Source organism: Heptranchias perlo, chromosome 2 (assembly GCF_035084215.1).
Source record: "Heptranchias perlo isolate sHepPer1 chromosome 2, sHepPer1.hap1, whole genome shotgun sequence".
Lineage (NCBI taxonomy): Eukaryota > Metazoa > Chordata > Chondrichthyes > Hexanchiformes > Hexanchidae > Heptranchias > Heptranchias perlo.
In genome coordinates this window covers 157,454,832-157,476,961 of record NC_090326.1, presented here as the reverse complement: position 1 = coordinate 157,476,961, position 22,130 = coordinate 157,454,832, and the positions used below count along the sequence as shown (strand labels likewise).

Below are 22,130 nucleotides of genomic sequence, written 5' to 3'. Positions count from 1 at the left end.
TGGAGAGGTGGAGAGGCTTAGAGAGGGAATTCCAGAGCTTAGGGCCTGGACAGCTGAATGGTGGGACGAAGGAAATCGTGGCTACTGTTTTTACCCTGATGCTTTCTTTTAGTGATGGTGTATGGCTTGTATGCTGTAAACTAGAACCTAAAATAGTGCTCCTTCTTGGTGCTTGCCTAGTGGCTGGATTAAGTGAGGAGGCTGCTCGCCGGGATCCCGCTGGAGCCTCTTGGGATTGACATGGCCATCTCGCTCCTTGGTCCCTCGTCACAAAAATGGACCGACAGCTGCTTGCGCTGCATCTGCTGCAGCAAGTAGGAGAACCTTCACCACACGGACTGCAGCGGTTCAAGAAGACGGCTCACCACCACCTTCTCAAGGGCAATTAGGGATGGGCAATAAATGCTGGCCTTGCCAGTAACGCCCACATCCCATGAACGAATAAAAAAAAGTAGCTGCTTCCCTGCTCACTCTCTGGCATAGCTACAGCCATTTGAATAAGGTTGACTGGAAGGGCCTGATGTCACATTACCCTGAGTGGCAGCAGCTTCACCTGTGCCTACTCTCACCATGGCCTTGGGCACTCCCTCAGCAAGTTCAATTATCTGCTGGGAGGCAGACATCTAGGCAGCAATGATGGCAGTAAAGCCCTGCGTAATGGATCTGTCCATCCAATCCCCCAGCTATAGATTGGATATATTCATTTATATATATATATATATATATACATACAGACAGTGATCTAGGCAGCAATGATGGCAGTAAAGCCCTGCGTAATGGATCTGTCCATCCAATCCCCCAGCTATAGATTGGATATATTCATTTATATATATATATATATATATATATACATACAGACAGTGAAGAGGACTATAAAAGACCTCAGGGTGACATAGACAGAGGAATGGGCAGAGGCAACGGAGGCAACTTAATGCAGAGAAGTGTGAGATGATGCATTTGGGAGAAAAAACAAGGAATGGTTGTATAAACTTAATGGAAAAATGCTGAAGGCGTGTCGATGAACGCAGAAACCTTGGGATGCAAATAAATATGCAAATATGAGTGTAGATAGATAAAGCCATAAAATGATTCTTGTGCAGACTAGAGTCAAAGGCCTCCATAACAGCAATGTGAACAGTCACGAGAGTTTAGCCCACCATGCGATGGACTTCTGTCACTTGCAGAGTGGTAGTTCAGATGTCAATGTGCAACTTCACAGATGCAACCAGCGGACTCCTCTGTACTTGCCGGTCCTTGCGGGATATTAGCACCTTCTCTACTGTTTGAAGAAAATATTGGTGCTCAGGTTGCATCTTTCTTTTAAAATCAGACCACGTGAAGTTAGCGTCCCAGGGCTCTGCAACCGAAGGAGGATGCAAGCTGACCCTCCGGCCTGCAGGTTCTTGCTCTCCCTCCACCTCCACCATCTGCTCCTGTTCACTCATGCTCTGTACATGACCCAGTGAACCACGCACAGACTGCCGACCGAAATCCCGCAAGGTGAATGTGCCCATGCTGGTGCTTGTTTTACGTGTGGAGTGGGTGATGCTTAGAGCTGCTGGCTTGAGATCTTCACTTCTTTGGGGACATCTATGGAAACAGAAGAGGCATATGGTATAATAGTGGCTGAGAAGCAGCCCACGAATGAGAGCTTAGGTAGCTAATATTATGCGTAAAGTGCTTTGTTACAATGCATGTGTGTGAATGAGTGGGTGAATGAGTGATATACAAGAAAAATATGGTACATGCATGACCTTCTTGGAGCTCTCTAGCCTCCCCATGGCCCACAAAATCTATATTCTCTGGTGCAGTCTAGTCCAATATGTTTTGCTTATACTGTGTGAGGGATCTGAATTGAAAGAGTCCTCTTTTGTCAAAGTAAATTAGTCACAACAGCAGTAAACTGCAATAAAAACAAACACCTAAAGCAGGTATTTTGCCACTGGCAAACATCACTGAAATGAAACGGTGCAGATTAACCCTTTTGAGTATTGAATGTCTTTTGGAACTTACACGTTCGTTTTGCATAAAGTGTTTTGTTACAATGCATGTGTGTGAATGAATGAGTTCTCTTTTGTTATGAGCAGATTTATCCTGCAAACAGAGAAGTAGTGAGATGTTGAAAGTTGGAAGGACGCATAGGTTATTGAGAAGCAAGTGGACACCCTGCGTCATATCTTAGTAGTGTGTTTTGGAGGGTGCCTTTCCAATGGGTCATGCAGCAAGTTTAAGTGAGAGTAGGAAAGTGTGCTCTGTTGCAATACAGGCATGCACGGAGGCTTAAGACGGTTTCCAGGGGCTTAGCATCTGTTAGGATGTAACATGATGAGAGGGAACAGTTATTGAGGATGCTTTGTCCCATTACTTGATAGAGTGCAATGCTGGCTGGCCATATCTTGGCAGACCTCCTGAGGGTACTTATTTTTTTCTGCATCTTCTGGATGGTGGACACTGCATTGACTCTGTGAGACATCTCTTGCAAAGCAGCCTGGTCATTTCTTAACACAGGATGGTTCCCTAAAGTACCAGAGGACAATTCACCTTTGCTGCACCTCCTGCAAGAGGGCCTCCAAAAAAAATCAGAAAATACAGGAGGTCTGCTCATTGCTCCGATCGTGTAAAGAGAAAGTACTTGCATTTATATAGCGCCTTTCACCACCTCAGGACGTCCTAAAGTGCTTTACAGCCAATGAAGTACTTTTGAAGTGTAGTCACTGTTGTAATGTAGGGAAATGCAGCAGCCAATTTGCACACAGCAAGATCCCACAAACAGCAACGTGATAATGACCAGATAATCTGTTTTTAGGTGTTGGTTGAGGAAACCAGGGAGAACTCCCGCTTTTGTTCCAAATAGTGCCATGGGATTTTTTAAATCCACCTGAGAAGGCCTCGGTTTAACATTTCATCTGAAAAATGATGCCTCCGCCAGTGCAGCACTCCCTCACTACTACACTGTAGTGTCAGCCTAGATTTTGTGCTTAAGTACCTGGAGTGGGGCTCGGACCCACAACCTTCTGACTCAGAGGCAAGAGTGCTACCAACTGAGCCAATTCTGACACTGTGTATGCATTCTTTCATACACAGCAACAATTTATATGGGCCATTTTGAATAGCAGCTGCAAACCATGTTCCCCACACCTCCACCCCCACCCCCACCCCCTCTCTTTGGCAAGCTCATAGGACCAGGCCCAAACGGGGCTGGGAACTACTCAAATATTTAAGGTGGCCGATTGTGGGAAAATCCAGGGTAGCCAGTGTCACTTGCTGCCCCCAGGCCCCACCGCTTAGTACTGACAATGGAAAATTCACCTATTGTGTCTCTCACTCCCTCTCCAGATGGAAAATTACACAATCAAACATTGACTTCTTCAATCTATTTGGAGGAGAGGTCCATTTTTCAACAGAATAGAATGGATGGATCGATAGAACAGGTCAATGCAATCTCACCTGTGGTCGGAATCTGGCAGTAAGTGAGGAAGAAACTTTATGGTCTACGTAAGGTTGCCAAGGTAAGTGTGTAAACATGTGGCACATTTTTAATAAGTTGTCTTGTGAAGCTTCTTTATTGCTCTTCACTGTAAACTTGGTACACATTCAGGCAACCTCATGCGGTAAATGGAGTTCAGATACACATCAGCCATGATCTAATTGAATGGCGGAACAGGCTCGAGGAGCTGAATGGCCTATTCCTATGCCTATGCCTATGTTTTTGTATTGCACTGTGTACTGTTTCCATTTCAAGGTGCTAATAATGTCACCCACTAATTGTGGCCAGTAACAAGTACTATGTCAGCACAAGGCTCTTGAACGCTGTGTGTTTCAGAACTCGCTGAACTGGCCAGTGTTCTTGGCACTTAGGTAGTACTCAACTTCTCTCACAACCCTCTTTGCAACGTATGTCCTATTTACTTCTGCATGCAGGAAAAGGCTACAAGGAATGGAAGCAGTGCCTGTAGATGGAATGTTAGTCACCATAGCTCCTTTTGAGGAGAGGGCCATCAAGGTTTATGGCATGGAGAATAGGGGGAGTGGGGAGGATGCAAAGGCCTCGTTCAGCCTTCGACTATTATCATAGTCTTTTCATTCTTTCATAATCCTTTAGTCGCTCACTCACTTATTGACTCCCCCGATCTGTCCAAACAGTGAAGTCTTTGTTTGACCCTGGTGGAAGCATAGGCCACATTGTACCTCTCCTCAACTCTTGTCATTGAGTGTTGCAGTGAGCGTCATGAGACTCAGCTGTATGTTTGGTCCACCGACAGCCAATCATGAATGGAGTTAAAATGGAGTGGGGGATATGTATGGCCATATAAGTGCAGTCAATTACACCATGCACTTATGGGAATGCTGCCACATGGTGGAAGGAGAGGGCTCTTTCATGTTGCTGGCTGCTTTCCATAGGAAAAATTATGAGATCGCCAGTCCTGGCAAACAATGCATTGGTAATGTAACATTGTCCTTATTTGTTCTCGGGGATGTGGGCTACACTAGCAAAGCAGCGTTCATTCCCCATCCCTAGGTGCCCTGAGACCATTAAGAGTCAAGCACTTGGTGTGGAGCTGGAGTCATAGGTAGGCCAGATCAGGTAGGGGTGGCAGGTTCACTTCCCTAAAGGATGTTTTTAAACCACATGGGTTTTTATGACAATCCGGCAGCTTTCAAGGTCATTTTCCGGTGCTGGCCCCACAAATTACCAGATTTTATTCGGATTCAGTTTTACAACTTGCCATGGTGGGATCATGACCTCTGGGTTGCTGGTCCAGTACCATAACCATTAGGCTATGCACCTGTAACAACTGATGCAATTATGCACTGAAGGTTGGGAGATATGACAGAGATCTGCCGACTTGTTCCCTCACCTTCCAGAACATGTAAATAAAGAGGCATGCCGAAATGTCCATAGATTCACAGTCGCAGGTTTTTAAAAATGCAGTGCTGTCAGGAAGGCTCCCAAACATTTCTCTAAACTTCCTTTATCCAACAAAATGTTGCAAAAACCCATCAGTTGCTAAGCGATAAAGCAATATACCTTTAACAAACTGAAGCGAACGGGCTTCCGCTGCAACATGCTTTATACGGGTATTCAGCCCATTAGGTAGGTGCTCCTCAGGCCCCTGGATCGCATTATGGGGAGGTTCTTAATTTAAAATATCTTTGGTCCTTCAGTAAGCCTGTGCATGGTCTGTGCCTAGGCTTCTAACTGCATGGGGTGCGAAATAGGCCTCAGGGGGCGCTGGCAGCCAAAAGCACTACCTCATGTTTTGGAACACCTGACATAACACTGCATCAATAAATCAGTGCAATTCACTATCTATTAGTGAGTACTATGTTCAGTTCTGGGCACCACACCTCAGGAAGGATATATTAGCCTTAAAGGCAATGCAGCGCAGATTCACCAGAATGATACCGGGGCTAAAAGGGCTAAATTATGAGGACGGACTGCATCGACACTTCCCTTGAGTATTGAAGATTAAGGAGTGATCTGATCGAGGGGTTTAAGATGATTGAGGACTTGATAGGGTTGATGGAGAGAAACTGTTTCCTCTGGTGGGAGAGTCCTGAACAAGCTGGCATAATATGAAAATTAGAGCTAGGCCGATCAGGGGTGATGTCAGGAAGCACTTCTTCACACAAAGGGTAGTGGAAATCTGGAACTCTCTCCCCCAGAAAACTGTTGAGGCTGGGGGTCAATTAAAAATTTCAAAACTGAGATTGATAGATTTTTGTAAGACAAGGGTATTAAGGGTTACGGAATTAAGGGTTACCAAGGAGGGTAGGAACAAAGGAACAGGAGTAGGCCATTTAGTCTTATAGGGAGAGGTTAGATAGACTGGGACTTTTTTCCCTGGAGAGTAGGAGGTTAAGGGGTGATCTTATAGAAGTCTATAAAATAATGAGGGGCATAGATAAGGTCGATAGTCAAAATCTTTTCCCAAAGGTAGGGGAGTCTATAACGAGGGGACATAGATTTAAGGTGAGAGGGGAGAGATACAAAAGGGTCCAGAGGGGCAATTTTTTCACTCATAGGGTGGTGAGTGTCTGGAACGAGCTGCCAGAGGCAGTAGTAGAGGCGGGTACAATTTTGTCTTTTAAAAAGCATTTGGACAATTACATGGGTAAGATGGGTATAGAAGGATATGGGCCAAGTGCAGGAAATTGGGACTAGCTTAGTGGTATAAACTGGGCGACATGAACATGTTGGGCCGAAGGGCCTGTTTCCATGTTGTAAACTTCTATGACTCTAGTCCCTGTTCCTCCATTCATGGCTGATTTGTGACCTAACTCCATATGTTCGCCGTAGCCCCATATCCCTTAATACCTTTGATTAACAAAAACCTATCAATCTCAGATTTAAAATTAATAATTGAGTTAGCGGAAGACAGTTCCAAACTTTGCATGTAGAAGTGTTTCCTAACTTCACTCCTGAAAGACCTGGCTCTGGATAGATGGAGTTAAGATAGAGATCAGTCATGATCTGGAACAGGCTCAAGGGGCTGAATGGCCTACTCATGTTCCTGTGTTAGCTAGGAATATAACTTCCTCTTTGGCTTCACGTCCTGCTGGTGCAATGACTTATTTAATGCGACGCATGTTTCCTCAGCAACCCACCTCAGTGTGTTCTCCTTCTTTACAAAGGGCATGGAGACATAAGATTAGCAGTGCATCCACATTGGCGCCATCCTTTAGCATAATTCTTGTTTAATGAGGAGAAAAAAGGGTTTAGTTAACTGTAGAATCAACTCCTTTATTTCATTCATGTACCTATCACATATAACACATGCATCCTCCATGTATAATATACAATTTTTTGCCATTTATAATATAAACATACTCAAAAAATTATACCTGCAAAAAGGTTATTCATTTGGACCTTATTATTCAAATGTTAACTAATTTGTTCATTTGATTCATGGCTTATTACATACTCACTGGTTTATTTATGACCTAGTCATGCTGTCACTTTTGCATTCCTACCCCTGTGGTGGTTTAAATTGGGAGTTAGCAGCAATCTTACTGTGGACTACAATAAAGGCAAGAGATGGGAGGCCCCTCTGGGGGATACTCACACTGCTTGGGTTTTACACCAAATGCAGCATAACCGCATCTTGGTGTTAAGCAGGCTTTCTTCTATCATTATTACCACCACAACAGTTTATACAGCCCCATAGATGTAGCAAAACATCCCATGGCACAAGAGAGGCTGAAAATTGGACACTGAGCAGGAATTGGGAGAAGAGTTAGACAGGGAGATTGAACAGGTAGGTTTTGAGGAGGTTTCAGAGGTAGGAGAGAGTGAGGCTATGTAGAAATCTTTAAATACACACAAGGATTTTGAAGTTAATGTGGTGGGGGATGGGAAGATCAAGTTGGGGCAGAGGATGATAAGCGAGATTTGGGGTAGCAACTCGGCAGTGGAGATGTGATGAGTTGGAGTTTCTGTAAGGTGGAACCTGGGAGGTTGGCAGAGAGAATTAGAGAATTCAAACATTGATGTAATGAAGAGGTAAATGGGGTTTTATTGACAATGGGTGTGAAGTAGGAACTGAAGTGACTGATATTACAGAGGTGGAAATAGACAGTCTTGGTGATGGATTTGAAGCTCAGCTCAGGGTCAAACAGAACACTGAGGGTTTGCATTGTTGGATTTAACCTAAGCGTGCAACTAGAGAAGGGGGATGAAATCAGAGGATACAGTGCTAATTTTCTGGCATGAATCAAACAGGATGATTTCAGCCCTGTCAATGTTCATAGTAGGTACAACACAGGAGGAGGCCATTCGGCCCTTGTGCCCGTGCCGGCTCTTTGAAAGAGCTATCCAATTAATCCCATTCCCCTGCTCTTTCCCCATAGCCTAGTAATTTTTTTCTCTCCAAGTATTTATCCAATTTCCTTTTGAAAGTTACTATTGAATCTGCTTCCATCACCCTTTCAGGCAGTGCATTCCAGATCATTACAACTCTCTGCGTAAAAAATGTTTCCTCACGTCGCCTCTGGCTCTTTTGCTGATCACCTTAAATCTGTGTCCTCTGTTTACTGACTCTTCTGCTACTGGAAACAGTTTCTTCTTATTTACTCTGTCAAAACCGTTCATGATTTTGAACACCTCTATCAAATCTCCCTTTAACCTTCTTTGTTCTAAGGAGAACAACCCCAACTTCTCCAGTCTCTCCACAGAACTGAAGTCCCTCATCCCTGGTACCATTCTAGTAAATCTCTTCTGCACCCTCTCTAAGGCCCAGAATTAAACACAATACTCCAGCTGCGGTCTAACCAGTGTTTTATAAAAATATAGCATAACTAATGTTTAGTTAGAATAAGTTCTGGGTTATCGATGACTTGCTCGTGGACAAACAGTCGGACAGCATGCAATAATCGTGGGGTTAATTGTTGTGGTGAAGATGTAAAGCTGGTCTTAACATCAAACATAGGGAAGCTGATACCGTGCTTTCAGTTGATGTCTCTGAGACACAGCGGAGGAGGGGTCCGAGGATCAGACCTTGGGGCAATACGGAGGTGACCACAGGTATGGAAGAAGGTATTGGAGAAAATGTACTGCCTACACTGGGACAGACAGAAATGAAACCATGAAAGGAAGTGGACCATAGAGGAGATGCGGTAGAGGAGCGGTCAACCATATCGAAGACTGAAGATTGATCAAAGGGCCAAAGAGGCGCCGTGATCACAGTCACACAGGATATTGTTGGTGACTTGGATCAGAAACTGGACTGAAAGGTTTTGATCAAGGAAAGTTGGGAAAGATGAAGTTGGGGGTAATAAAGCATTCGAGAACCTTAGAGATGAAGGGGAAGGGTGGAAATGGTGGTCATTGGAGTGGACTGAGAAGCCAAGGGTGAGATTTTTGATGAGTGGGATGATGACAACAGTTTTGAAAGTGAAGGGGAAAATACCTGAGGAGAGGAGAGGTTGACATTCCCTGGAGCATTGGGCCAAGAAAAAATAATTGAGTGGTGAGAAGTGGTTGGAAGAGGCTCGAGGGAACAAGCAGTGGATTTCATGGGGGTGGTGAGTCTAATAAGGGCTAGGGGACCTGTGGAGAAGCTAGAAAGTATTCTGGGGGCAGGTGAGGCCTAGGGGAAGCTTAAGTGTTGGGAGTTTCAAGCAACAAGTTTACCAAATTAGGATATCTTCAAGCAGGGACACAGAGAATAAAAATCATGTATCACAGTGCACAACCAATCAAGCATAATAGAAGCCTAATTTATTTTGTGCATTAATCTGTGCCATGCACTAATGATGTGCTGGTGGCACACAACATTGCGTCCTTTTGTATTATATCCTCCCCTACATTTACCTTTGTGCAGTTTCTAAAGTTTGATCCCAGTTGTTTTGGGCTAAAAACAGCTTCATCTTCAGAATGAGCGCTGGCAGGAATGTGGGAATGGTGACAATAATCTGGTTGACTGTTTCCAGGCCAGCCACATAATTCTGTTCCTTCTGAAGGCAGCAGACCTGTAGTTCAGAAATCAGGAGGGGGCGAAGCCAGAGTTTATTGCAACAAAGCACTGTAAGCAACCACTGTAAGTACTACCGTCATACAGGACCATGTGAAATTATGGCAGTTATTTTTCCATGTGATCAGTGCATAGCACATTGGTTGACATTCTGAAATTGGTCAGTTCTCAATCCCAGCCTGGCCATCAGGAGATGTGCTAAACAGAGGCTGGTTGTGTCCTCATAGGGAGGGAAGGAAAATTGAAGATTGAAGTGTGAGTAATGCAGTGACTCTCTAATAGAACAGGAGTAGGCCATTCAGCCCCTCGAGCCTGCTTCGCCATTCAATTAGCTGATCTGTATCTTAACTCCATCTACTCGCCTTGGTTCCACATCCCTTAATACCCTTACCTAACAAAAATCTATCAATCTCAGTGTTGACATTTTCAACTGACCCCCAGCCTCAACAGCTTTTTGGGGGAGAGAGTTCCAGATTTCCACTACCTTTTGTTTGAAGAAGTGCTTCCCAATATCATCCCTGAATGGTTTAGCTCTAATTTTAAGGTTAAGCCCCCTTGTTGTGGACTTCCCCCACCACAGGAAACAGTTTCTCTCTATCTACCCTATCAAATCCTTTAATCATCTTCAACGCCTCAATCAGATCACCCCTTAATCTTTTATACTCAAGGGAATACAAGCCTAGTCAATGCAACCTATCCTCATAATTTTGCCCTGGTATCATTCTGGTGAATCTCACCTCTGCAGACCTGGTTTGAATCTAGCCCTAGGGGGAATGAAACTCTCCTCTTTCTGTTTGTTGTAGGAGAACTATGTGAAATGGATGAGGGCATTCTCAGGCCAGCTGCTAATGGGGCACAGGCCCACTACCCTTAATTCAGTACCAAATTAGCAATCTTACGCGGAGAGGCCACAAGATGGCTGGTGTGGTTAAACTAAAAAATATCACACCGATGAGGTAGGGAGGGGATTTGCCCAAATCCCATTATCTGGCCATAATCTGGCCCAGGTTCCAATTTCAACCTGTTGATTATCCCACGATTGAAGAAGATTTGTTTTGGAGAACAGACCAGCAGAAACACACATTCTGCTTGTGGGAAGTCCAAAACACAATCAAAACAGCATTGCTGGATCTCCCAGTTAGAGCACAATGGCTCACACCTGCTGATTCCATTATTACTGCTCTTCCCTCTCCATACTGGACCTTCAATGCTGAGGATACCTGAAGCTGGTACTGACTGACGGTGGGGAAAGCACCACCATGGGAAGCAGGATGTGGGTATCAGCCCTGTGTGTTCCCGCTGAGAGAACTGCCACTGCCATCTGACTGTTTGCATTTCCCCACCAGCACACAAGCATAGCATTCAATTCACTCGTGAGCAGATCTGTGCTGAGTGCAGAAGGGAGGGCCACCGTCAGGGCTTGGGCACCTTAACCTTGGAAGCAATGCAAAAACAGCCCTGTGGCATTTTTTGACCATTTTTTTGCAGAAAGGATTTAGAAATTATGTGGTGTGTTTTAAATCAAAGTGGGTTCACACAGGTTAAAATTTCTTCTGAAGAGACAAAATGAAGTTTGATATTATATTGAGACAGGCTTTTGAAGATGTGTTCCGCAACCACTGGGGACAATAAATAATCCATTATCTTGTCGCAGACTCCCATCAGGCATTCATACCAGACATTAGGAAGGCGTCAGCCATGGCTCAGTGGTAGCACTCTCGCCTCTGAGTCAGAAAGCTGTGGGTACAAGTCCCACTCCAGCACCTTCAGCATATAATCTAGGCTGACACTCCAGTGTGGTACTGAGGGAGTGCTGCACTGTCGGAGGTGCCAACTTTTGGATAATTCATTAAACCGAGGCCCCATCTGCCCTGTTAGATGGATGTAATAGATCCCATGGCGCTATTTCGAAGAAGATATTTATTCCTCAACTGACATCATTAAAAAAAGCACTCTTGCATTTATATAGTGCCTTCCACGACCTCAGGATGTCCCAAAGTGCTTTATAGCCAATGAAGTACATTTGAATTGTAGTCACTGTTACAATGTTGGGAACGCAGCAGCCAATTTGCGCACAGCAAGCTCCCACAAACAGCAATGTCATAATGACCAGTTAATCTGTTTTAGTGATGCTGGTTGACAGATAAATATTGGCCAGGACACCAGGGAGAACGCCCCTGCTCTTCTCCAAATAATGCCATGGAATTTTTTACGTCCACCTGAGAGAGCAGACAGTACCTCAGTTTAACATCTGACGGTGCAGCTCTCCCTCAGTACTGCACTGGGAGTGCAGCTTGAACCCACAACCTTCTGACTGAGGGGACAGTGCTACCAATGAGACAAAGCTGATATCTTAACGTCAGAAGGTAATGGGTTGAAGCCCACCTTCAGAACTCGAGCACATAGGCCTGGTTTTTCCATCCGGAGATACATGACTGGTAGGGGTGGGACTGCTGCCTACTCCAGAGATGCCCCCCCCCCCCACCACTGACCTCAGCTGCATTTCCAGCCAAGGGGTTATTTGCATGCAGCAGGAGGGCTCCCTAGCCTCTGCTGGGTAGTGGGGTGGGGGGGTGGGGGGAAAGGGGCGGAAATTTGCTGCTGCAAGCCTGCCCCAGCACAGAAAAAGAAGCATTTAAATCCCGATTCTGATGGGGCCTTGTGCACGGTCGTACTTTGAGAGCTTGTTCCCATCCCCTTCCCCGCGTGTGCCCAACCCCCAGATCTACCAAAAAAAAATCAGCAGGGGCCAAGTGGAAACTCTAGCCTAAAAGCAAGGCTGGCACTGCGATGCAGTACTGAGAAAGCAATGCATTTTTGGAGGTGCCACCCGTCATCTCGAACATTAAACTGAGGCTCTGTCGGCCTGTTCCAGCATTTCAGGTGGACGGAAAATATTCCAGAACAAGTATTTGAAGAGCATGTAAACAGTAAACGGGTAGTAAGAGGAGGGGTGGGGCCGATTAGGGACCATAAAGGAGATCTACTCATGGAGGCAGAGGGCATGGCCGAGGTACTAAATGAGTACTTTGCATCTGTCTTTACCAAGGAAGGAGATGCTGCCACAGTCTTAGTCAAGGAAGATATAGTTGAGATATTGGATGGGCTAAAAATTGATAAAGAAGAGGTACTGGAAAGGCTAACTGTACTTAAAAGTAGATAAGTCACCCGGTCCGGATGGGATGCATCCTAGGTTGCTGAGGGAAATAAGGGTGGAAATTGCGGAGGTACTGGCCATAATCTCCCAAACATCCGTAGATATGTGGGTGATGCCAGAGGACTGGAGAATTGCAAATGTCACACCCTTGTTCAAAAAAGGGTGTAAGGATAAACCCAGCAACTACAGGCCAGTCAGTTTAACCTCACTGGTGGGGTAACTTTTAGAAACGATAATCCGGGACAGAATTAACAGTCACTTGGACGAGTGTGGATCGATTAGGGAAAGCCAGCATGGATTTGTTAAAGGCAAATCGTGTTTAACTAACCTGATAGAGTTTTTTGATGAAGTAACAGAGAGGGTAGATGAGGGCAATGCAGTTGACGCGGTGTTTTTTTATTCGTTCATGGGATGTGGGCGTCGCTGGCAAGGCCGGCATTTATTGCCCATCCCTAATTGCCCTTGAGAAGGTGGTGGTGAGCCGCCTTCTTGAACCGCTGCAGTCCGTGTGGTGAAGGTTCTCCCACAATGCTGTTAGGAAGGGAGTTCCAGGATTTTGACCCAGCGACGATGAAGGAACGGCGATATATTTCCAAGTCGGGATGGTGTGTGAATTGGAGGGGAACGTGCAGGTGGTGTTGTTCCCATATACCTGCTGCTCTTGTCCTTCTAGGTGGCAGAGGTAGCGGGTTTGGGAGGTGCTGTCGAAGAAGCCTTGGCGAGTTTGCTGCAGTGCATCCTGTGGATGGTACACACTGCAGCCACTGTCCGCCGGTGGTGAAGGGAGTGAATGTTTAGGGTAGTGGATGGGGTGCCAATCAAGTGGGCTGCTTTGTCCTGGATGGTGTCGAGCTTCTTGAGTGTTGTTGGAGCTGCACTCATCCAAGCAAGTGGAGAGTATTCCAAAACACTCCTGACTTGTGCCTTGTAAATGGTGGAAAGGCTTTGGGGAATCAGGAGGTGAGTAGCTCGCCACAGAATACCCAGCCTCTGACCTGCTATTGTAGCCACAGTATTTATATGGCTGGTCCAGTTAAGTTTCTGGTCAATGGTGACCCCCAGGATGTTGATGGTGGGGATTCGGCAATGGTAATGCCGTTGAATGTCAAGGGGAGATGGTTAGACTCTCTCTTGTTGGAGATGGTCATTGCCTGGCACTTGTCTGGCGCGAATGTTACTTGCCACTTATGAGCCCAAACCTGGATGTTGTCCAGGTCTTGCTGCATGCGGGCTCGGACTGCTTCGTTAATTCAGGGGTTACGAATGGAACTGAACACTGTGCAATCATCAGCGAACATCCCCATTTCTGACCTTACAATGGATGAAGGTCATTGATGAAGCAGCTGAAGATGGTTGGGCCTAGGACACTGCCCTGAGGAACTCCTGCAGCAATGCCCTGGGGCTGAGATGATTGGCCTCCAACAACCAGTACAATCTTCCTTTGTGCTAGGTATGACTCCAGCCATTGGAGAGTTTTCCCCCTGATTCCCATTGACTTCAATTTTACGAGGGCTCCTTGGTGCCACACTCGGTCAAATGCTGCCTTGATGTCAAGGTCGGTCATTCTCACCTCACCTCTGGAATTCAGTTCTTTTGTCCACGTTTGGACCAAGGCTGTAATGAGGTCTGGAGCTGAGTGGTCCTGGCGGAACCCAAATTGAGCATCGGTGAGCAGGTTACTGGAAAGTAAGTCCCGCTTGATAGCACTGTCGACGACACCTTCCATCACTTTGCTGATGATTGAGAGTGGACTGATGGGGTGGTAATTGGCCGGATTGGATTTGTCCTGCTTTTTGTGGACAGGACATACATGGGCAATTTTCCACATTGTCAGGTAGATGCCAGTGTTGAAGCTGTACTGGAACAGCTTGGCTAGAGGCGCGGCTAGTTCTGGAGCACAAGTCTTCAGCACTACAGCTGGGATGTTGTTGGGGCCCGTAGCCTTTGCTGTATCCAGTGCACTCAGCTGTTTCTTGATATCACGTGGAGTGAATCGAATTGGCTGAAGACTGGCTTCTGTGATGGTGGGGATATCGGGAGGAGGCTGAGATGGATCATCCACTCGAGCCTTGTCTTTTGCACTCACATGCTGGACTCCGCCATCATTGAGGATGGGGATGTTTGCAGAGCCTCCTCCTCCTGTTAGCTGTTTAATTGTCCACAACCATTCACGACTGGATGTGGCAGGACTGCAGAGCTTTGATCTGATCCGTTGGTTGTGGATTCGCTTAGCTCTGTCTATAGCGTGGTGCTTCCACTGTTTAGCATGCATGTAGTCCTGAGTTGTAGCTTCACCAGGTTGGCACCTCATTTTTAGGTACACCCGGTGCTGCTCCTGGCATGCTCTTCTACACTCCTCATTGAACCAGGGTTGATCCCCTGGCTTGTTGGTAATGGTAGAGTGAGGAATATGCCGGGCCATAAGGTTACAGATTGTGCTGGAATACAATTCTGCTGCTGCTGATGGCCCACAGCGCCTCATGGATGCCCAGTTTTGAGCTGCTAGATCTGTTCTGAATCTATCCCATTTAGCACGGTGGTAGTGCCACACAACACGTTGGATGGTGTCCTCAGTGCGAAGATGGGACTTCGTCTCCACAAGGACTGTGCAGTGGTCACTCCTACCAATACTGTCATGGACAGATGCATCTGCGACAGGTAGATTGGTGACGTCGAGGTCAAGTAAGTTTTTCCCTCGTGTTGGTTCGCTCACCACCTGCCGCAGGCCCAGTCTAGCAGCTATGTCCTTCAGGACTCGGCCAGCTCGGTCAGTAGTGGTGTTACCGAGCCACTCTTGGTGATGGACATTGAAGTCCCCCACCCAGAGTACATTCTGTGCCCTTGCTACCCTCAGTGCATCCTCCAAGTGGTGTTCAACATGGAGGAGGACTGATTCATCAGCTGAGGGAGGGCGGTAGGCGGTAATCAGCCGGAGGTTTCCTTGCCCATGTTTGACCTGATGCCATGAGATTTCATGGGGTCCAGAGTCAATGTTGAGGACTTCCAGGGCCACTCCCTCCTGACTGTATATCACTGTACCGCCACCTCTGGTGAGTCTGTCCTGCCGGTGGGACAGGACATACCCAGGGATGGTGATGGAAGAGTTCGGGACGTTGGCTGAAAGGTATGATTCTGTGAGTATGGCTATATCAGGCTGTTGCTTGACTATTTTGAAGTTGTGCCACACCACACCATCCAATGTGTGGTGTGGCACTACCACCGTGCTAAATGGGATAGATTCAGAACAGATCTCGCAGCTCAAAACTGGGCATCCATGAAGTGCTGTGGGCCATCAGCAGCAGCAGAATTGTATTCCAGCACAATCTGTGGGACAGCTCTCCCAATTTTGGCACAAGTCCCCAGCTATTAGTGAGGAGGACTTTGCAGGGTCGACTGGGCTTGGTTTTCCTTTGTTGTGTCCGGTGCCTAGTGGTCCGATGCCGGGTGGTCCGTCCGGTTTTATTCTTATTATGACTTTTTTTAGCGAGATTTTACAACTGAGTGGTGTATATGGACTTTCAAAAGGCGTTTGATAAAGTGCTGCACGGTAGGCTTATCATCAAGATTGCGGCCCAAGGAATAAAGGGGGCAGTGACAACACGGATACAGAATTGGCTAAGGGACAGGAAACAGAGAGTAGTAGTGAAAAGTTGTTTTTCGGACTGGAGGGAGGTGTACAGTGGTGTTCCCCAGGGGTCAGTGCTGGGACCACTGCTTTTCTTGATATATATTGACTTGGACTTGAGTGTACAGGGCACAACTTCAAAATTTGCAGATTACACAAAACTTGGAAGGGTAGTAAACAGTGAGGAGGACAATGATTTACTTCAAGAGGATATAGACAGGCTGGTGGCATGGGCCGACACGTGACAGATGAAATTTAACACAGAAAAATGCGAAGTGATACATTTCGGCAGGAAGAACGAGGAGAGGCAATACAAACTAGAAGGCACATCTCTAAAAGAGGTACAGGAACAAAGAGATATGGGGGTATATGTGCACAAATTGTTGAAGGTGGCAGGGCAGGTTGAGAAAGCGGTTAAAAAAGCATATGGGATCCTGGGCTTTATAAATAGAGGCATTGAGTACAAAGGTATGGAAGTCATGATGGGTTGTAGAAGTTTGAAACTCTCTTCCGCAAACGGCAATTGATACTAGCTCAATTGCTAAATTTAAATCTGAGATAGATAGCTTTTTGGCAACCAAAGGTATTAAGGGATATGGGCCAAAGGTGGGTATATGGAGTTAGATCACAGATCAGCCATGATCTTATCAAATGGCAGAGCAGGCACGAGGGGCTGAATGGCCTACTCCTGTTCCTATGTTCCTATGAAACTTTATAAAACACTGGTTCGGCCACATCTGGAGTATTGCGTCCAGTTCTGGGCACCGCACTTTAGGAAAGAAGTGAAGGCCTTAGAGAGGGTGCAGAAGAGATTTACTAGAATGATTCTAGGGATGAGGGACTTTAGTTACGCGGATAGACTGGAAAAGCTGGGGTTGTTCTCCTTGGACCAGAGAAGGTTGAGAGGAGATTTGATAGAGGTATTCAAAATCATGAGGGGTCTAGGCAGAGTAGATAGAGAGAAACTGTCCCCATTGGCGGAAGGGTCAAGAACCAGAGGACATCGATTTAAGGTGATTGGCAATAGAACCAAAGGTGACACGAGGAAAAACTTTTTTACACAGCGAGTGGTTAGGATCTGGAATGCACTGCCCGAGGGGGTGGTGGAGGCAGATTCAATCATGGCCTTCAACAGGGAACTGGATAAGTACTTGAAAGGAAACAATATGCAGGGCTACGGGGATAGAGCGGTGGAGTGGGACTAGCTGGATTGCTCTTTGCATAGAGCTGGCGTGGACTCGATGGGCTGAATGGCCTCCTTCCGTGCTGTAACCTTTCTACGATTCTATGCGTGAGGATTTCTCCTTGTCTCCTGGCTAACATCATTCCCTTAACTGACATGACCAAAACAAATTAACTGACCACACGTAACAACAGTGACTACACCTCAAAAAGTAATCAATTATATACACTTTGGGTTGTCCTGAGCGAACTGATAAGGTGCTATAGGATCGCAAATTCTTTCCTAATGTACCACTCCTAAAGCAACGTTTCCCTCCAACTATTGTTACACGGCACTTTACAACCTTCCGGACTCAACATTGATTTCAATAACTTCAGACCTTAACCACTGCTCCCATTTTAATTTTTTTTATTTATTGGACTGCAGTTGCTGGTTATGGTTCTGCTGTTGCCATTTACAGTTGCTCTAGACCGATCTTTTGTTTCTTAACTTGTCTCATTACCGCCCTCCTTGCCTTGCACCATCATCCCTTTTGTCATTTAATCATTCGTGCCCGCTATCCTATCACAGACATTCCCTTTTGTTCTTTCCTGCCCTCCCCTCCTCCCCCCCTCTTTCCCTGGCTCTGTACTTGCTTAAAAACTTTAACTCTTTAACATCTTCCAGTTCTGATGAAAGGTCTTCGACCTGAAATGTTAACTCTGTTTCTTTCACCACAGACGCTGCCTGACCTGCTGAGCTTCTCCAGCATTTTTTGTTTTTATTTCAGATTTCCAGCATCCACCTTCTCAAGGGCAATTAGGGATGGGCAATAAATGCTGGCCTTGCCAGCGACGCCCTCATCCCATAAACGAATAAAAAAAAACAATATTTAGCTTTTGATTATTGTTACACAGGAGTTGTTTACTAAATTGTAAGTCACAAAATCAGATGATAATAGCTCACCATTCCCATCAAACCGAATGTATCTTTTGAATCCTGCAGCCCTTCTTCTAGGTAACCGACGGCCTTCTTTAAATTACCATTCTTGTTACCTGTTAGTTCAATCCATCCTTCAAGTATTAATGCCTGGCAGCGTAAACAACATGGAAGCTGATTAGTTCCATTGATGGGACCGATGTCATGTTCCTCTCTGATTCAGCTCTATTCTAGGCAGGTCTGCATTCGTACTTAAAACTGCTTTTATATTGCTATAGTGCCATGCTGGTGCCGTTAGCTCCTAATCCATGTGTCTGCAGTACTGAGGGAGCACTGCACATGGATGAGAAGTTAAATCAATGCCCCATCTGCCCTCTGAGCCCTCTCAGGTGGACCTAAAAGATCCCACAGTACAATTTTGAAGTTCTCCCTGGTGTCCTGGCCAATATTTATCACACAACCAACATCACTAAAACAGATTATCTGCTCTTTATCTTATTGCTGTTTGTGGGACCTTGCTGTGTGCAAATTGGTTGCCACGTTTCCCACATTGCAACAGTGACTACACTTCATAAGTACTTCACTGGCTGTAAAGCGCGTTGGGATGTCCCGAGGCTGTGAAAGACGCTATAGAAATTAAAGTCTTCCTTTTTCTTTTCTTGTACAGCTGTCAGCAATGCAAAGAAAGCTTGCTGGGCTTTTCCCGGCCCCTGGCCTTATTGAATCCGGCAAGTTTTTCTTTGGTGGTGTTGTTGGCTGTGTGAGACCTGTGTATTGGAAGCTGACGGTTATAGAGCAATATAACATCAGCTTAACAATTGCAGAGCTTTGCTCAGATGCATCGTGATGCCCATGAAATTCTTTAATGTTAGCTCTGACGATGATCAGCGAGTTTATGCACTGAGTTGCTGAACCATACAGATCAAGGCCAGGACATAAGAAATAGGAGCAGGAGTAGGCCACACGGCCCCGGGAGCCTGCTCCGCCATTCAATAAAATCATGGCTGATTTTTGACCTCAACTCCACTTTCCTGCCCGATCCCCTTATCCCTTGATTTCCTTTTGAGTCTAAAAATCTATCCATCTGTCATGAATATTCAACGACTGAGCATCTACAGACCTGTGGGGTAGAGAATTCGAAAAATTCACAACCCTCCGAGTGAAGAAATTTCTCCTCATCTCAGTACTAAATGGCCGACCCCTTATCCTGAGAGGAAGACCCCTAGTTCTAGACTCTCCAGCCAGGGGAAACAGCCTCTCAGCATCTACCCTGTCAAGCCCTCTCATTCTTCTAAACTCCAGAGATTATAGGCCCATTCTACTCAATCTCTCCTCAAGGACAACCCTCTCAATCCAGGAATTAATCCAGTGAACCTTCATTGCCTCTAAGGCAAGTATATCCTTCCTTAGGTAAGGAGATCAAAACTGTACACAGTACTCTAGCTGTGGTCTCACCAAAGCCTTGTACAATTGCAGCAAGACTTCCTTACTCTTGCACTCCAATCCCCTTGCAATAAAGGCCAACATACCATTTGTCTTCCTAATTGCTTGCTGTACCTGCATGTTAACTTACTGTATCTTGTATACAAGAGGTGCCAACCTGGTGAAGCTACAACTCAGGACTACATGCATGCTAAACAGCGGAAGCAACATGTTATAGACAGAGCTAAGCAATTCCACAACCAACGGATCAGATCAAAGCTCTGCAGTCCTGCCACATCCAGTCGTGAATAGTGGTGGGCAATTAAACAACTGATGGGAGGAGGAGGCTCTGCAAAGATCCCCATCCTCAATAATGGCGGAGTCCAGCACATGAGTGCAAAAGACAAGGCTGAAGCATTTGCAACCATCTTCAGCCAGAAGTGCCGAGTGAATGATCCATCTCGGCCTCCTCCCGATATCCCCACCATCACAGAAGCCAGTCTTCAGCCAATTCGATTCACTCCACGTGGTATCAAGAAACGGCTGAGTGCAAAGGCTATGGGCCCCGACAACATCCCGGCTGTAGTGCTGAAGACTTGTGCTCCAGAACTAGCTGCGCCTCCAGCCAAGCTGTTCCAGTACAGCTACAACACTGGCATCTACCCCACAATATGGAAAATTGCTCAGGTATGTCCTGTCCACAAAAAGCAGGACAAATCCAATCCGGCCAATTACCGCCCCATCAGTCTACTCTCAATCATCAGCAAAGTGATGGAAGGTGTCGTCAACAGTGCTATCAAGTGGGACTTACTCACCAATAACCTGCTCACCGATGCTCAGTTTGGCTTCCGCCAGGACCACTCGGCTCCAGACCTCATTACAGCCTTGGTCCAAACATGAACAAAAGAGCTGAATTCCAGAGATGAGGTGAGAGTGACTGCCCTTGACATTAAGGCAGCATTCGACCGAGTGTGGCACCAAGGAGCCCTAGTAAAATTGAAGTCAATGGGAATCAGGGGGAAAACTCTCCAATGGCTGGAGCATACCGAGCACAAAGGAAGATGGTAGTGGTTGTTGGAGGCCAATCATCTCAGCCCAGGGCATTGCTGCAGGAGTTCCTCAGGGCAGTGTCCTAGGCCCAACCATCTTCAGCTGCTTCATCAATGACCTTCCCTCCATCATAAGGTCAGAAATGGGGATGTTCGCTGATGATTGCACAGTGTTCAGTTCCATTCGCAACCCCTCAAATAATGAAGCAGTCCGAGCCCGCATGCAGCAAGACGTGGACAACATCCAGGCTTGGGCTCATAAGTGGCAAGTAACATTCGTGCCAGATAAGTGCCAGGCAATGACCATCTCCAAAAAGAGAGAGTCCAACCACCTCCCCTTGACATTCAACGGCATTACCATCGCCGAATCCCCCACCATCAACATCCTGGGGGGTCACCATTGACCAGAAACTTAACTGGACCAGCCATATAAATACCGTGGCTACGAGAGCAGGTCAGAGGCTGGGTATTCTGCGGCGAATGACTCACCTTCTGACTCCCCAAAGCCTTTCCACCATCTACAAGGCACAAGTCAGGAGTGTGATGGAATACTCTCCACTTGCTTGGATAAGTGCAGCTCCAACAACACTCAAGAAGCTCGTCATCATCCAGGACAAAGCAGCCCGCTTGATTGGCACCCCATCCACCACCCTAAACATTCACTCCCTTCACCACCGGCGCACAGTGGCTGCAGTGTGTACCATCCACAGGATGCACTGCAGCAACTCGCCAAGGCTTCTTTGACAGCTCCTCCCAAACTCACGACCTCTACCACCTAGAATGACAAGAGCAGCAGGCACATGGGAACAACACCACCTGCACGTCACACACCATCCCAACTTGGAAATATATCGCCGTTCCTTCATCATCGCTGGGTCAAAATCCTGGAACTCCCTTCCTAACAGCATTGTGGGAGAACCGTCACCACACGGACTGCAACGGTTCAAGAAGGCGGCTCACCACCACCTTCTCAAGGACAATTAGGGATGGGCAATAAATGCCGGCCTCGCCAGCGACGCCCACATCCCATGAACGAATAAAAAAAGGACACCCAAATCCCTCTGAACATTAACATTTAATAGTTTCTCACTATTTAAAAAATATTCTGATTTTCTATTCTTCTTAACAAAGTGAATAACCTCACATTCCCTGACATTATACTCCATCTGCCACCTTCTTGCCCACTCACTTAACCTGTCTATTTCCCTTTGAAGACTCTTTGCGTCCTCCTCACAGCTTACTTTCCCACCTAGCTTTGTATTGTCAGAAAACTTGGATACATTACACCCAGTCCCTTCATCTA

General features: G+C 46.3%; 1 protein-coding gene across 1 annotated transcript in view; it reads right to left on the bottom strand.

Annotated features, from left to right (window-relative positions):
- Window positions 1-22,130, bottom strand: part of LOC137299329 (tetratricopeptide repeat protein 21B-like) — a 130,161-nt gene that overhangs the window by 85,083 nt on the left and 22,948 nt on the right. The window contains exons 5-7 of the mRNA XM_067967987.1: window positions 18,384-18,506; window positions 9,314-9,471; window positions 6,610-6,694 (exon numbers count right to left, since the gene is read on the bottom strand). Of these exons, the coding sequence (XP_067824088.1) occupies window positions 6,610-6,694; window positions 9,314-9,471; window positions 18,384-18,506 (366 nt within the window). The remainder of the gene's footprint in view (window positions 1-6,609; window positions 6,695-9,313; window positions 9,472-18,383; window positions 18,507-22,130) is intronic.